The 16390-nt window shown below is 44.2% G+C and overlaps 2 protein-coding genes and 1 long non-coding RNA gene across 16 annotated transcripts in view; 2 read left to right on the forward strand and 1 right to left on the reverse strand.

Annotated features, from left to right (window-relative positions):
* Positions 1 to 4405, reverse strand: part of PLEKHH2 (pleckstrin homology, MyTH4 and FERM domain containing H2) — a 58687-nt gene extending 54282 nt beyond the window's left edge. For 2 of the 8 annotated variants that reach the window (XM_075749124.1, XM_075749117.1), the window contains exons 1-3: positions 4208 to 4405; positions 1767 to 1926; positions 1368 to 1521 (exon numbers count right to left, since the gene is read on the reverse strand). The gene's annotated coding sequence lies outside the window, so the exon portion shown is untranslated. The remainder of the gene's footprint in view (positions 1 to 1367; positions 1522 to 1766; positions 1927 to 4207) is intronic. The other 6 variants (XM_075749121.1, XM_075749122.1, XM_075749120.1 and 3 more) reach the window with 6 other exon arrangements.
* Positions 1894 to 4216, forward strand: LOC142601080 (uncharacterized). 2 transcript variants are annotated; one of them, XR_012834679.1, is made up of 5 exons: positions 1894 to 1930; positions 2454 to 2629; positions 3023 to 3240; positions 3403 to 3693; positions 3804 to 4216. It is a non-coding gene; the product is annotated as an uncharacterized LOC142601080 (long non-coding RNA). The 2 variants fall into 2 exon arrangements; XR_012834678.1 differs by lacking the exon at positions 1894 to 1930 and having other exon boundaries at positions 1998 to 2629.
* A 6193-nt stretch (positions 4406 to 10598) lies between the features above and the next one.
* THADA (THADA armadillo repeat containing) overlaps positions 10599 to 16390 on the forward strand; it is a 166150-nt gene continuing 160358 nt past the window's right edge. For all 6 annotated transcript variants that reach the window (XM_075749132.1, XM_075749134.1, XM_075749133.1 and 3 more), the window contains exons 1-7: positions 10599 to 10709; positions 12210 to 12306; positions 13719 to 13813; positions 14233 to 14363; positions 15134 to 15282; positions 15434 to 15466; positions 16296 to 16348. In XM_075749132.1, the coding sequence (XP_075605247.1) occupies positions 12231 to 12306; positions 13719 to 13813; positions 14233 to 14363; positions 15134 to 15282; positions 15434 to 15466; positions 16296 to 16348 (537 nt within the window). In that variant the 5' untranslated portion in view covers positions 10599 to 10709; positions 12210 to 12230. The remainder of the gene's footprint in view (positions 10710 to 12209; positions 12307 to 13718; positions 13814 to 14232; positions 14364 to 15133; positions 15283 to 15433; positions 15467 to 16295; positions 16349 to 16390) is intronic.

A 16390-nucleotide genomic window follows, 5' to 3' on the forward strand; every position in this document is an offset into this window, starting at 1 on the left:
ATTTCTTCAATTATTTGAGGGCTGCAATATGTTTTCCTTGATAAGCAGAGACACATCACCCATTTAAATCTCCAATTACTGTATATATCCTTTCTTACGTAGAAGAGACTTACAGACAACTGAGCTTTTGCTAAGGAAGGACCTGATATAGGTCTAACTACCTGTGAGTTAGTAGCACATTTGGTTTTGTGCAAGTTTAATGTTTGGCTGATGACTCTTTCAAAAAAGTGTTTTAAAATTCTTATGCTTAATCAAATTGCCTTGAAAATGTAATATCCATAATGAGATCCAAAGGAGAATTTATGGTCCCAAATGTAAAGGGAAGTAAAGGTCCACCACATGAAAAATAATCCCTTTACATTAGCTGTTGCGGATCTCGGAACATCCTGGTTCATGCATGTTTTAGGTTCAAATCTGTGCTTTTATCTACATTTAACCGCTCATGCCTTCTGGAAATTAAGCTCAGTGCCCTTTTGGACAAGCACTACTGGAAAAATTATTCAGGATGAGAGCTGGCTCATCATGGTTGGAGTCTGAGAAGCCAAGAAAATCATCTGTGTGTAAGCAGAAGGACTGGGGTCTGTTGTATTCCAAGTATTTGTAGACAGCTTAATAGAGAGTAGGTGGATGGCTGAACGTTACCATTCAGTCCAAGAAGCTCCCTTGCGAGCAAAGGCCCTGGCCTTTGCAGGGCTCGAAACACCTAAGTTTGGCTTTGAAAATAAAGCTTGAATTCCCCACAAGTATTCAATTTATCTTCGAAGTAACAAACAGCCATAAAAAACACTATGCAGCGGAAGGCAGCTGAAAGATCTCAGCAAACAAAAAATTACCAGTCATAAGGTTATGCTGCATGTTGGTCACCTTTGTCATGGACAATGAGGCACTGACAAAGAAAGGCAAGTACCCACTACTTTCAGTGTGATGGAAGAGCCCAGCAGAGGAAGATCATGCATAACACAGAGGTCCATACTGCAACTCCTGACCCAGTTAGTATGGATTACTAAGTGATGTCTTTGAGAGCCCCCCTCTGAAGGACTGCTCCAGTCCTGGGATTAAGCGATCCCCTTCCTCCCACTGTTGGAGGAGGCAGCCCCAGTTCCCCTCTTTTCCCAAGCTCACGTCAGCTGGAGGGGAAGGACCTATGGATTTATCTTTTCCACTGTTTCTGACACCAGGAAGAAAAAAGGAAAAGGCAAAGCATCGCAAGAGAAATCAAAGTCATGAGTAGGATTCCAAAAAGTCCTTAACTTTTCTTCGATACGTTGAGTAATATGTTTTAGTTCTCTCTTGAATTTTTAGTCTCAGATTATTCTCAAGTTCATCACAGCTAAGCAGGTCTCCAAACTTCCTTTCATTTAACTTACCTAATTTCCTTGTTCCTTTCATTCCATATCTTAAGTTAGAGGGCAAAAAAAGAGGAAAGAAAAACTGACTAAACTTTGGTCAGTTTTCACCACAATCATTTGTCTGAAGGTAACTACTTCATTCTTGACTCTCTCTTTCTCTTGGTCTTGCAGGCTATGATTCAAGATGTTAAACATGGAGGTTACAACCATCCCTATTCAGGAATCCCCTACTCGGGAATCCTCATGGAATTGCTGGGATTTAAGCACGTTATTAAAATAGTTTCCTGAGCTCATCCTACAACACCCAAATTCTAAACTTTAAGCACACAAGCATTTCATCTGCCAGCCTTCTGGGTGATGGCTTTCCCCCCCCTTGCCAGAAAACTCCCTGGACTGTCAGGGAAGCAGGTTGCTCACCGTTGTCCGGTCCCTAATCCTCGCTCCTCTGTCCTTGGGCAGAGTCCCCAAGCTCAAGGGGGGGAAGGTGGCGCTTCCAAGCAGCAGCTTCTCCTACTTTACAGAGGAAGCAAAGTTTCAGCTGCAGATTGATTTGGACAGACAGCCTGGAATCTCTCTCCTAAGTAATAGGGAATAATAATTTCCTATTAGACTGTCTATTTGCAATTTTTAATAATGACTAATTACAGCTACGTAAGACAGAGATGAACTCAGCCAACATCTGGTTAACAGTAGGATATTTCAGTGTTTGTGGTAGTGAAAACACAAACGGATCAAGTAGTGAAAGAATTTTTGCTTTTTTGTAGGGCGCAATATTACAGGGTGGAGTTAAAAATGTTTGTCTTTCAACAGACAAAACATTCGAGTAGATGGACTTCTGGCAGCAACAATGTGTTCAGCCAAGTAGTTTCTCAATGTCCGAGCTAATTAATATTCCACTGTATAAACATTACAGATAAAAGGTTTGAAAATAACTCTTTTTATTGTGGGTTGTTTGTCAGAGATTGCAATAATTTACTTCATATTTTCCAATAAGCCAATGGGTTCTGGAAATATTTACAGGCGCATAATATACTGTTTACAATTGCAGAATGAATGATCTTACTTTGAATCAATGACTTCCTGTTTCTTGTTTGATTCCCCAAGGGAGGAAAAAAATGAGTTCATCTCTCTTGGCTTAATAGAGTACTCTGAATCAGCACTCGAACCTACACAGAATCCTCCCCTTCTTCCTGCTCCGGTTCCCACCACAAAGTCCTCCGTTCTCCTCTTTAAAAATAAAATCTTTTGAAAAGTAAACTAAAAAAGCGCACATTAAAGCGGTAAGTTCTAATTATGTCATCAAAAATTAATTGAGACAAGTTTGACAAGTCTGGAAAGATTAAATTCGTCTTTTTCATTTTTTAAGTTTATAAACCTCTTCATAGGCTTCAAAAAGTCAGAATGTCATCTTTTCCCCAACGGGATTGATATAATTTCCTTTTCTTTACCGTCTGCTTGGAAATTATCAAAATACATTTCAGGGGGAAGGAGGGAACAATGTTCTAGCTTTTTGAAGCATGTTTAAAAATTTACATATTCCTTATAGCACTGTCAGTGTTTTCCTCTGTTTTTAACAAAACGCTGTGTTTAACTAAACATTTCATATTCTGTCCATGTGTTCTGGATGTCCTTTCTCTGCTGGAGAAAGCTTGCCAAGTCCTTCTGTTTCACAGGTTTGCGCAGTACTTGGTGGGTTCCCTACACTTTCCCAAAATGTTCCAGCCCAAATGCATTTGGACCATACCTCTCCAATTTCAGGCCCCTTTCTTCCAGCCCTTTCACCCAAACCCTCAACTTTCAAATATTTTTGGAGCCATAAAGGTTGGACTGGAGAAAGGAAATGATGAGACACAAAGTGGACCTGTTTGGGAATCAAGGAAGTCATTCTCAGGTTTGTTGCTGGCCAGGGCCCTCACTCACGGTGAAACACTGGGAACTTTATTTTCCATTTGACTCATTTTGCATAATCCTCGTGCTCAGACAAACTGTAGCCTAAGCTATTTTAAACTTCCTTCAAATTTGATTTACAAACGCTTTTTCTGCTGCTTCCTAGATGTTGGTGAGGTTGCTCCCATGAAGCAACACGTCAGCCAGGGCTCCCCACCTCCAGCACCGGGCGCAGACCCCCGAGAGCCCTCCTGATTTCAGGGGCCAGGCTGCCCCCTCCCAGCTCATTACGGAGCCCTTCCCTGCTCCGCTTCCCAGGGAAGTGGCACAACCCATGGCTCACCCGCAGAGCGCTGTCAAGTGCGTGTAGCAAACAGCATTAAACCACAGAAGATCATTTTACACCCTCTTCCCTATGACAGCAAATTTTAAAGGTTGCAGTGTGACATCACACTAGGTACGAATGTTTAATTTTTATGTGAAATTCTGACGGTGTAGATATTTAAAAAAAATCTTAATTTTGCATCTTTGTTTGGAAGTTGTGTTCTTCGTGTTCTTGTTTTTTAGGGCGATAGCGGGGATATGGCAATGCACTGCCAGCCGGACGAGAGGAGCCCAGACCTTAAGGAACCTAAACCGACCTCATGCTCGTCAGTCTCCTGCAGTGGGGACACCGCCTGACGCACCCCCGGGGTACTGCAGTCAGTGGCACCGCAGTGACCTAACACAACGTCACTCGCCACCGTGACGGCGCCGCGTGACGCCATCCGACGCCCGACGGAGCCGTCCGGGGACACCGCGCCGGCTGTCCCGCCGCGCCCCTCCGCCGGGGAGCGACATCCCGCGGCGACGCCGCCGGGCCACCCCGCCGGGGCAGAGCCGGGAGCTGGAGCCGGCCCAGGCGCTGCCGCCCGCCCGGCGCGGCCCCGCTCGCGAAGGGAGGGAAGGGGGCAACGAAAGGGAGCTCAAACCTGGCCGGCCGTGGCTCGCCGGGCTGCCGCGCCGGGCGCCGTCCGGGCTGTGGGCGCTGCGGGGCCGCGGCTGCCCGCGCCCCTCGGCGCCCGCCCCACCATCCCCGCGGCGAGCGGCGCGGGCGCCTGAGCGACGGCCGCGGCGGCCACTGAGGAGCGGGGGGCCGCCCCCGGCGGGGCGCCCGGGCGGGGCCTGCGCGGCTCGGCGGCGGCGGGAGCCGGCGGGGGGGTAGCTGCTCGGCGGCGGGGGGGGCTTATCCCGGGACGCGGCCAGGCTCCGCGGGCCGGTCTGGCCGGCCTCGGCGTCCCGCTAGCGGGGTGGGCTCCCGGGGCGTCGGCCCCGCCGTTTCTTCCTCAGACGACCGCTAGTTGCGGGCCGCCGCCTCAGCCGCGTGTTCCGGCCCCGACGGGGTGCTGGCAGGGAGCGCCCGGCGGAGGGCGGATGGGGGCTGGCTGGAGCCGCCGGGCCACTCTCCCGCACCGCGGCATGGCCGGGGCTGCGCGGGGAAAGCTGGCGGGAGCCTGGCGGCTCTCCCGGGCGGAGGGGATGCGGGTGGGTGGAGCACGGGATCGGCTGCACACCGAGCTTGGCCTCCCTCCGCTCCCCTCGTCGGAGGGGATGGCCTGCCTTTACCCCCTTCCCCATCCCAGGTTTTTAAGTTCCTTTGTCAAAATGCCATTTGCCAGGTTGGAACCGTGCAGTCACCGAGGCAATGGTGGGGCTGTCACGGGATGAACGGGTCTTGCAGAGCTGCCGTGTCCAACAGGTAACGACGCTCTCTGCATTTTAGCACTAGACGGGGTGCAGCGGCAGGTGCACATGCTGGTGCTTCACGTTGGCAGCAGGCTCTTTGTCCCCTCCGGCTGAAAAGAGCTGTGGGTACGTCTCTGGTAACCAGCTGTCCGAGTCACTTTGAATCAAAAAGACTGCCTGAAGCATTAAAAAATATTTGGAAAAAGTAATTGGTATGTTGCTTGTCTGACTTACACAGAGATCTTCCTCGTGTACACATGGACTTGGACTGAGACTTGGATTGTATTTTGTTTGGGTTATGATTTAGGGAGGCAAAATGTTTTACAGACTCTTCTGGTGCATAAACAAACCACACTTCATTCTCTTGGTGTTTATTTCTAATTTAGGTGTGCAGAGTCGTCTTGTGTAAACTGCTCTTTCACAATCTGTGAGTCAGTGAAAGTGCAATTTGTTTTGTTTGGAAAAAAAAAAAAGGCCTTAAAAACTCAAATATTCCCCATCTGGTTATACACACAATTTCATTTTTTCCTGTTCAGTTCAGTACAGCCTCCAATTTTCCACTCACAGTGACCTTGAAGTATCCAACTTCACTGAAACTGCTTCATTTGCTGGTACTTTCCTAAGTGCCTCATGTATTTTTTAGACACTCGCTGCTCAGAAATGTGTTAAAAACATGGTTGCTGGTATAGCAAGAAATGAATCATTTTCTACCTGATATCTCCTGTCTGGAGTGTTCAAGCTACATTAAAAACAAATTAACTGAGAAAAAAATTTAGATTAAAATACTTAGCTAAAAGAATAAAAATCATAATTTGGTTCCTAACAAACACTATGGAAAATGATTTAGCATTAGGGATACTTAGCTAAAAGAATAAAAATCATAATTTGGTTCCTAACAAACACTATGGAAAATGATTTAGCATTAGGGTTTACTGAAAACTTTGGCCATATCATTTCCTTGAATAATGATACACCCAAGATTGCGGAGAGCGTTTGAATTCAGAGTGCACTGAGCTAAGGAAAAGCGAAGGCTACGTGAATGACATGCTTAGACCGCAAGACAGAGAGCAAAGCCTGTTCACTAAATGAGTGTTTTTCTGTTTGTTTCTGTTTGTTTTGTGGCTTGACATTTTCCTTGGCCTTAGATGGTAAAAATGCTCTGCAGTCACGCGGCTCTTGATACTGATAGGTAAAGAGGCATGAAAAAAAATATTCTGCGAGAAGGAATAGGGATATTCAGGATTTTCTCTGAACTGCCCTTATCTGTAAAGTATGTAGATGTGGCTAGAATCTGTGTTCAGTTACTTAAGGGAATAAAATTACCAGTGGAACAACTAGGACACATAGAACAAAATACAACTTTGTTTTGTAATTAGAATGCAAAGGGGAAAGGCAAAGACATGAGATGTCCATGGAAAACTATTGTACACATGAGCGCAGTCTCAGAGAGGTGTTTCTCCTTGCTGTTGTCACTGATGGAAGTTACATACAAGCAATAATAAATCTGAGGTGGAGTCTTGCAAATATATGCAGAAAATGCAAAAAATACTAATGCTACACAGTATACTGTAGAAGCAAACTGCAAGACTGGGTATTTGCACCTTGGAATGATCATCTCTGGTAGCTGGCTCATTGCTGAGGTAAACCACAGTTAAACCACCACGAAATATTTGCCTTTCTCAGAGTTAGGCGTGGACTGGAGATGTTCGTGTTGTATGGTTTTTACTGTCCATAATTGACTTTAATGCAAGAACATAAGTTCTAAGTCTCTGGTTGTCTTATTAATAACCTTGTTTGTTTTGAAGTATTATAAAGACTGTATTGCAAAACATCTGATATAGAGCGTGGAAGCCAAAGAATGCCACTAGCTCCATTGCAGAGATGATCAAGTTACTGTCAAACCTGCAACTTGAATGTAAAATTTGAGGGCTTATGAGACTTTCCTGAGTATATGGAATGCAATTCTGACATGCTGGATCAGAACCTTACCCCCATCGTGACAAATGGAGGTTGTTCTGGCTCTCTCACAGAGAAACATTGCAAGCATTTAAGTTTAGGTATTTTCGAGTGGTATGTATGTCTACAATTGGTAAATATATTCCAGAAAACATCTTGTGATTCCAAAACCTTAGATCAGACAGTGTCTTCTCTAAGTTAATTTCTATGTGGATTCTTTGAAAAGATAATATGTATATGAGACTTGCGACAGAAAAAAGTTCCCATAATACTGCTTATACTAGTTGCAATTACAAACCTGTGATAGTAAGAAATAGACCATCTTCAGATAATGTTCAAATTGATTAAAAAGTATCACTTGATCTTTCTTGACCAAAAAAAGCTTTAAAGGTTTTGTTTAAGTGGAGGAGGGGAAGGGAGAAAGATCATTGCTGTTCAATTTTCCTTATTACCATGACATGTCTTAAAGTGTTGCTCTTTGAAGGCTATGGCTTGTCTCTCAGTGGTGGAAAATGGCATCTTAGCTAAATAGCCTGTAGTATTTGTGCTTTTATACTTTTGAATGGAAAAGTCTATGGTTACTTCAGTTACTTATAAAGGCTTTTTCTACGTAAGAAAAATACGGCTCATGAGAAGGTCCACAGCTTCCCTTTAAAAGCACAACTTCTTTTTAATTGTTTGGCGCCACGGAGTGGTAAAGTTCTATATTGCTCTAAATAATCGATTTCTGAGAGTTTTCAAATCATAAGCGCATCGTCTCCTTCTGAAAGAAAATTAAAATACAAAGTACTGTACTTTCTGGATATAGGCATAGCTCAAGACAACTAGAATTTACAGCTTAAACATTAAAGCTTTCCAACAGTGTGGGATAGAATATTTCCTTTGAGAGGGATTTTCACTGGTGGATATGGATTTGTTAAAACTGTACAGTCGGTGAACTTAAATCCAGCACTTAAAAAACCCTTCTGATGAATTGCAGAAACGTGCTCAGACATCACGGTAAAAACGGCCGTACCGGCCCAGACCGGGGGCCATCTAGCCTAGCATCCAGTCGCTTCACTGTCGTCCTCAGGCAGTGTCCAGGGAAGTTAAGCGTCATTTCCCCTGAATACTATCCCAGTCTCTGGTTGCTTTGTTGTTCAGGGACTGTGTGAACAAGAAGTTTTGTGTTTTGAAAATTTGCTGTTTCTTGGGGTTTTTTTCTTCTGTGATTTAGTCCAGCTGCTTTTGAATTAATGTAGTTTTCAAGATGCAAAATGTCCTAGGATCATTGATCTCCATGGTTTAAATAATTAATTTTGGTTTGGACCTGCCATCTGCTTAATTCTTGTAGAGACAGTGAAAAATTATTTTAGATGTTTCTGTTGTATTGAATTTCAGTAGTTTCTCTTTGAGAGTGCAGATAATGGCTTCACAGAGAAGCCCCTCTCTACCTTTGGCCATTCTTCTTACCCTACCTCGCACCTTTGGCAGTCCTACTATATTCTTTCTGTGTAGGGATGAACACTGCACATGGAGTTCAAAGTGTATATGTATTTATAGAGCGTCATAGTGATGCTTTCTGGTTCATTTTTTATTCTCTCCCTAGCAATTTCTAACACTGTGGTTGCTTTTTGGTCTCTGCAAGATCTCTGGCATGCAGCAGAGCACAGCGGAGCAACACCACCAGTAATTCAAGGATCTGTTGCTTCTTTCCAGCAGAATAGAAATTATGAAAACAGAATGACCTACCTTTTCAAGGCAGTTAAGCTTAATAACCCATGCCTGGTGAGCTGCTCAGAGGCGGTATGTAAGCTAGGTCTAAGGAAGTTATTTTGGATACTGGAAATGTGGTGATCTTGGGGAACAGAGCAATTAAAGTGTGTGGGTCTTGCATGCTTAGGTTTAATTTCTTGAGACGACTCTGCTTTACATTGTACTACGAAGCGTGGATTCTTGGGGTGTTACCTGGCAGCTCCCTGGCATCCGTGCTCCCTCAAACTGAAAAAAACTTGGGGAAAGTAAAGCTCTTCTGGAAAGCAGGAAGTCGTTGCAGAGTTATCCCTAGTTGGACAGAAAATGAGCTGTATGAGAATACATGGAGCTGCAACCCTGGAAAGGGTTCCTCTGAAATTGGGGAACCCGTAGCTTCGAAGAGGATCACCTTGGATGTCAAACGTGCAGGTATGGAATCGAGCACAAGGAACTGGGAACTTAGCTTGTTGGAGACTTTGCTTACACAAAATGACAATGTGTTGTCTGATTTAGCTGGAAGGTTACATTGCATATGAGCATTCCATCTTTCTTCGAGCTGGAGATAGCCCAGCGTTTTAAGTAGGTCACTGCAACGCATAGTGCCAAATAATGGTGTCAGTTTCCTAGAAACAGCTGAACATAAAACACAGGGAAAATCAACCAACCAACTGAGAAAAAAGGTGAAATTATTTCCCATGTGTTTGGATATGGTTAAACCTTTTCTCAGTTTCTTGGGCCGTTACCATGTCAGAAGTCAGAAGGCACTGTGAACCTTGAGTGTTAAAGGGGGATCCAGAAGTTTGTTCAAAGTCCTGAACAGACTCTCATGGACTCTACCTGCTTTAGATTGCTCATAAAATCACTGTTGAGTGAAAGTCCAGTGGCAAGGAATGGTTTTTATTATATTTTCCCCCTTTTCCTTACCAAAATGTTGTTGTTCTTAAATCTGAATGGAAGAGTGACTACTACATTGAGCTGGCATTTTACAATAACCCCTTTTGCAATAAGCATTTTTACAATGAGTGCAAAATTTCCCTTTTGCTAGATACAGCTCATGGACATGGGAAAGACCATCCCCATTTGATAGTCTATTGCTTGTAAATTACGTACTTGTTACTTACATTGTATTCATAGGGGACCTGGGAGGATTGTGAAAGGCACGCAAGTGTTGAAAACTTAAAATTATCTGCTATGGCTAAAAATGAAATGCTTATATATAAAAAAAATTATCTTGTTTATTTTACAGTTTAAGAAAATGCGGAGGCACTGACACATTAGGTGCAGCTGTAAAGGATCAAGAGATACGGTTAAGAGGAAACAAACGGAAGGCACTTTTCAAATGAAGTTTATTGGATTTTTGCAAAGGGTTTGTTCAAACCTCTTTCTGCTCCTTGGGAAAGAAAGAGGGAAGGAAGAATTCGTGACTAGAGCAGCTTGATTCGTGTTGGACACTTTACTGGGGTTTGCTTCCTCTGGCTCCAACATGTAGTCAGCTTGGAGGGACGCCCCGCAGCCGCTGTGTACAGCAAGGGCACAGCACAAATTAGGCTCCCAAAGACGCTGCACCCATTTAAAACTGCTGAGGAAGCTCAGGAACTGAGCATAATTGCTCGGAGAGAAACACGAGCTACTGCGATCATGACATACATCAAAGTTACCGAATTTTCCCAAAGTTAAGAGTAAATTTTAAAATAAGGCAAGCTAGTCGTGCCTTACAAAGACCACCGACTCTGACGTCGGTTTATCTTTTAGTTAAGTATTTTCCGAAGAAACCCGGCTACCCGCTGCCGCGGACGATGCTCCGGCGCCGGTGCCGGCAGCGGCTCAGTCAAACGGCGAACGGCGCCGGCTGCGGGAGCCTCGGCGGGCAGCACCTGCTGGGGTTCCCCGGAGCACCAGCTCGGTCGGTGCCGGCGTGGGGCGGCGCCGGGGCCCGCTGCAGGGGCCGGGCCGGAGGCGGGGAGCGCCCCGCTTGGCGGCGGGCGGCTCCGACTCTCCCCGGCCGGCACGTGGTGCGGGCGGGGCGGCGGAGACCGGGAAGGGAAGCGGCGGCCGTGGGTGAGTCTGCCCTGGGGTAAGGGGCGGGCAGGGTCTTCCCAGCGTTTCCCTTCCCCTCTGCTGTCGCCCTCCGCCGCACCGCGGCCTCCATGGCGGCCGCCCGCGGCACCGCCGCTTCCCGTGCCGGGTGCCGCCGCTCCCCAGGCCCCGTTGCGCGCCGGGCCCATGCTGCTGCCCGCCGCGGGGCCGCCGGGGCAGGGGGAGGCCCCGGGGGCCGCGCCTGAGCCAGCGGCGGGTGCGGCCCGGCCTGGGGGCCTGGTAGCTCCCCGGGAGCTGCTGTGGGGCGCGGGGTAATTTGGGACGTCTCGGTCGGTCAGGGAGAGCACGAAGCGCCTGCACGGCAGCGGGGCCCGGTCGCATCCTCCTCTGAGGCGCTGCGGGTCAGGCTCTCGTCTTCCTGAGACCGCTGGAAGGTTGTCAGGGCTGTCGCGGTGGTTACACCGCCTGGGCACCGGCCCGCTGGTGAACGTCGTTGTGTGGTGCCCGCTGCCTGGGGAAGAAGGCTCAGGCCACCTGTTTTTTGAAGAAAATAAAAGGAGTTATGCTTTCTGATCCCCATCAGCCAGGACTCGGTAATAGATCAGGGGATCTTTTCGGTGTATGTAAATATGTAGAGGGAGGATGCAAAGAAGGTGGAGCCAGGCTCTTTTCAGTGGTGCCCCCAGGCTCTTTTCAGGAGGCCGTGGACGCAGACTGAAACACAGGAGGGTCCCTCTGAACATCAGGAGGCTCCAGATGCGGTGTGAGGGTGCCCGAGTGCTGGCACAGCTTGTCCAGAGAGACTGTGGAGCCTCCATCCTTGGGAACACTCAGAAGCCACCTGGACACAGTTTGGGGTAACGTGGCTCCAGGTGGCCCTGCTTGAGCAGAGGGTTGGCCTAGATGACCTCCAGAGGTCCCTTCCCGCCTCAGCTGTGCTGTGATAATGAGCTTGTAACTAAGTGAAACTAATGCACATTAAATTGCCATTACCTTAAAGAAGAAAAGCAGCTTGCTGTTTGTAACAGTCATTATACCAAGCGGAGAGCTGGTTGATATGTTTTGAAGAAACAAAACGGCTTTGCTACGCAGGTCTAACTTTACATTAATACAAGTCAAATGAGTTTTGAACAGTAAAGCCGAGCAACAGAAGTTTTGTGGTGTAATTCCCATGCTTCTGCATGATATTTTCAGACTGTGGTCCAGGGGCATGCTGCAGACTACATAACAAATGCAGTAAAAACTCCAGTGAGAGATTTTTGTCATTCATCCAGCAAATCCTGAAATCCCACTTTCTATGTCTTCCATTTTGTGCCATGAAGTCTGGGTGAATTTTGGACAAAATGCTTGAAATAGTTGAGGTTGATAAAAGAGAAAGTGCTATTATCTTGAAAAAAGAATAGCCCAGATAATGCAATGAACGTTATTTTAGGATCATTATCATAGAAAGTGTTCGTAATTATGCTTTTAAACCAATGTGGCCTGTTTTGTTTTATTTGGGTTGGGGTGTTTTTTGAGCAGATATCACTTAATCATCTAAAAATGGTTTTAAAGAAGAAGAAAGAAATTCAAGTAGATGCGTTCCTTCTTGATCAGCAGCAGCTTGAAAAACTTCAGAGTAAGTATTTCTTCCTGAGCTAATGTGTAATTTCTTTTTCTGTTAGAAGAATCTGTTTGAGTAGCTGCTGAAATTGATCCTCTTTTTTTTTTTTCCTTGTTTGTTTTATTTCTGGTGTTTTTGTTTTGTGGAGTTTGTGTGTGTTTGTTCTTGGTGGTTTTTTTTTTTGTTTGGGTATTTTTTGTGGTTTATTTTGTAATGACAGTGGCTTCTTACCTTGCAGAGTTAAAACAATCGTTTAGAGCACGGTGTCTTTGGTTTGAAAGATCTTTGCCTTGTTTTGTCATTGTTGTGAAGGTGGTAGAAAGTCCTACTTGTGATCCCACTTGCAGGCCTTTAATTCAGCGCTGCCTGAAGTAGTAGCCTTAATATGTGGGATAACACTGAATTTCAAAGAATCACAGAATGATTGAGGTTGGAAGGGATTTCTGGAGGTCATCTTGAGTGTATTTTCCCAGTCTTTGTATTTTCTTTAGTTAACTTGATTTAAAGACACCGTTCAAATGCTGTTTTATTTTGCAGTGGAGTTTTTTGTTTGGTGAGAGAAACTTCCAGTGGTCTTTACTGTAACAAACCCAAACACGAGTACTACAAGATTTGAATACTAAAGTTACTGTGAGGTACTCCTATTCAGCCCTGGTGAGGCCACAACTGGAGTGTGGCATCCTGTTCTGGGCTCCCCAGTACAAGAGAAACATGGATGTACTGGAGAGAGTCCAGCGAAGGGTTGCTGAGATGATGAAGAGCCTGGAGCAGCTCTCTTATGAGGAAAGGCCGAGAAAGCTGGGACTAGTCAGCCAGGTGAAGAGAAGGCTTGAGGGAATCTTACCAATGTGTAAAAATATCTGATGGGAGGGTGTAAAGACGACAGAGCCAGGCTTTTTTCCATGGTGAACAGTGATGAGATAGGAGGCCGTGGGCACAAACTGAAACACAATAGGTTCCCTCTGAATATCGGGAAACACTTGTTTTAATGTGAGGGTGACTGAGCACTGGCACAGGTTTCCCAGCGAAGTTGGGGAGTCTCCATCCTTGGAGGTATCTAGAAGCCATCTGGCCATGGTCCTGGGCAGCCTCTTCCAGATGACTCTACTTGAGCAAGTGAGGTTGGACCAGATGAAATTCAGAGGTCCCTTCTGACTTCAACCATGCTGTGATTTTGTGAAACTGGTCTTCCTACTGAAGATAAGGCTTACCATTATGCTGCAGTGAAACTTGATTTTTAATTTTTTTTCATTTGTTACAAAAAAAATTGATGTTAAGGTTTTGTGAGGTGACTTAAGGGATTGTGGCAGTAGGTTTACTGGAACAGGAAAAAAAAAGAATTAAGCAGTGATTTCTTATAAATTATGTATTGATTATACTGCTTATTGTATTGCCTTTCTAAAAAGAGACTCTTCTTCCACATGTAGGGTTTTCAAAGGCTCAAGAGCAAAACCTGGCATCTCTTCTTCTGCACTGCGCACAGCTGAGCAATGGCATCCAGCAGATCCAGTGTATTAAACAAGTAAGACTTCACTTGTTAGTGTGGTTTTTGGTAACTGACAGTGTGTCATGTGCACTGTTAATGGGAAATACAATTCTGAAATAAACTATAATGTTTTAAATATTCCTGGAAGCAGGTAAAAAGCAATTGTTACTGCTGCACCCGCATTAGGTAGAATTGTAGTTCTAGTGCTTAAATGAGTAAGGGCTATGGTTACTGAAAATGATGGGAGGCCAGTGATACCAAGTTTCCTATTTTGTATGTATGTATTTTTGGTATCAGAGGTGTTCTTGGAATGCTATTCAACACCTGAAGCTCAACAGGATGTGATAAAGAGAGGACAATTTTGTACCATATACTTGGATGAGAGGCAATTCTGCCTCTCTTAATGATCAGGGTATATCCAGAGGTTTTGTTATCATGTGTTCTGTTGATTATAGATTATGCCATTGATAAGCAAGATGGATCAAAACTCTGCATGTGATCCTATGGTTAAAGCTTGTTTGGATATTTTGGGAGAGACGTACTTTGCACTGGGCGTGAAGAATCCCTTGAAAAAAGTATTAGCAAGGTAAAAAATTGAATAGTAAGGCTTTTTTTTTTTTTAAATGCTCTTCTTCCGTACTAGTCAGTAATTTGTCATGCACTACAAATTGCTGTGATTTAATTACTGAAAACTTGTGGTACGAATATGTGAATATGTACTGGTTTTCTTTCTTGCTTAGTTCAAAATCTTAATTACAAATAATACAATATATCATAGGATAAGTAACTTCAAAGTGAAGTATTATTTTGATCTGTTTCATAACTAGAAAGACAACATAGAGTGTAATTAGCAGTTTGAATTTTTAAATTCACTATTATAGTAGAAATTTAAAATACTTCTGTTAGAAAATCTCAACTATGACAACATAAAGAGAAGGCTGTTCAGAGGAATCGTAACTAAACTGGCACTGGTTTCTTGTGCCTGTTTTTATTGCAATTAAATTCTGTTTCAAAATTGCTGTTATATTTCTTTGGCTAATTTATTACAGCCTTAATGTTTTTAAGATGCAATGGTTAGCTCTCTTCATTTCTATGTCCGAAAGCATTTGTTGTCCCACTGAGAGATGCAGGGCTTCCATCCTGTATTTGGTTGCATGCCAGAGCTTTACACCCCTTTGACAGGTTTTCTAGCTGCAAAATTAGAACGTGTGTGTTTATTTTTAAAACAGAGTATGTTTTCATGCAGGAAGAAATGTCTGTCTATTACTGGAGTTTTAGCTGACATTGACTTTATTCAAGTGGATATTTAACACCTCAGTGTGAGCCAACTGATCATGCTGTTTCTTACTGCTGCAGTTCACTGAATGGTCTTCCTGAACAGTTTATGACGTTAGCTATACAAAGCTTTGTAAGCTGCCTTAAGGAAGAACTGAAAACCACGGACATATATTTGTACAGAAAAGTACTGGACAACCTTGCTTCCTGTATGGAGGACTTCAGTTTAGGTACAATGACATTGAATATTCTATTTGAACTTGCTGAATATTGGTTCGCATCTTGGTGCGGAGCCTAATAGTAATGTTTACATCTTTATCTGTATAAAATAGACAGTATTGGCTAGTATTCACTAGTTAAAATGTATTTTCTTTCTTCTAGGTAGAGCAAGCATTAAGAACCTGTTTGAAGAAGGTAAAGTTATATATATAGCAAAATGAGTTTCACTGTAGATAGTTGGGGGAAGGGTTTTGTGTGGAGAAGTAACATGAGGTAGGCATAAAGATCTATCAGATCTGATTTCCTCTGGGTTAGTTTTTAATAACTAGTACCCCCCCACATGGTACTTTTTTGTCAAAGACTTCCCCTTTTGTACCTTTAATTTCCAGGGGCCAATTTTGCTTTTTTGAGCAGCCCTAGATATAAATCTCAAAAGGTACCAGTGAGTGATTTTTAAAGAAGTGGGGGAGTTGATGCAACTTTACGTGAAGTATTCACTGTCCCGTGCCTCACGATGAAGTTGGAACACTGGGCTGTAACAGCCAGTCTTGACTATAGCAAGCCCAGGCCTGCTGTGGCAAGAGTTTTGTTTGGCAATGATTTGGCAGATGTCTGATCCATTGGTAATGTGGGATAACTTGACAGATTGTGCCCTCGGCATGCAGAGGAAGTTTGCAGCTTCCGTGGACGTTTTATTGCTGCTCTGTCTTTAGCTCTTGGTAATTTCAACTTTTCATTGAGGAACCAGAACTCTTACTACCTCACAGGGTTAGGCCAAGTGGGTCAGAAACTCTTGTTTTGTACCAGGTTGTTACAAACCAGCTTAAGATTTTGCTTTAGCATGGCATCTTTGGATCTGCACTGTAATTTCAGTTTGATTTGTTTATGGAGCGGAAGAAATACCGCCGTATGAATAACTGTTCATTGGGTCTGGGTGTGATGTGTGTGTGTGCGATTGCTTTACTGGAATTCCTCTCTTCTGTTTCTCTTTTAAATAAATTCATACCATAATTATTTTCACTAGTTCTTCAGTTTCTGCAGAAGTCGCTACTTGACATACAGGAAGAAAACAGGCAAGTGAATTCAGTATAAACTGTATTTTATCTGTTTTTATTTCAC

The sequence above is a fragment of the Balearica regulorum genome, chromosome 3 (assembly GCF_011004875.1).
Source record: "Balearica regulorum gibbericeps isolate bBalReg1 chromosome 3, bBalReg1.pri, whole genome shotgun sequence".
In the NCBI taxonomy this organism is placed as follows: domain Eukaryota; kingdom Metazoa; phylum Chordata; class Aves; order Gruiformes; family Gruidae; genus Balearica; species Balearica regulorum.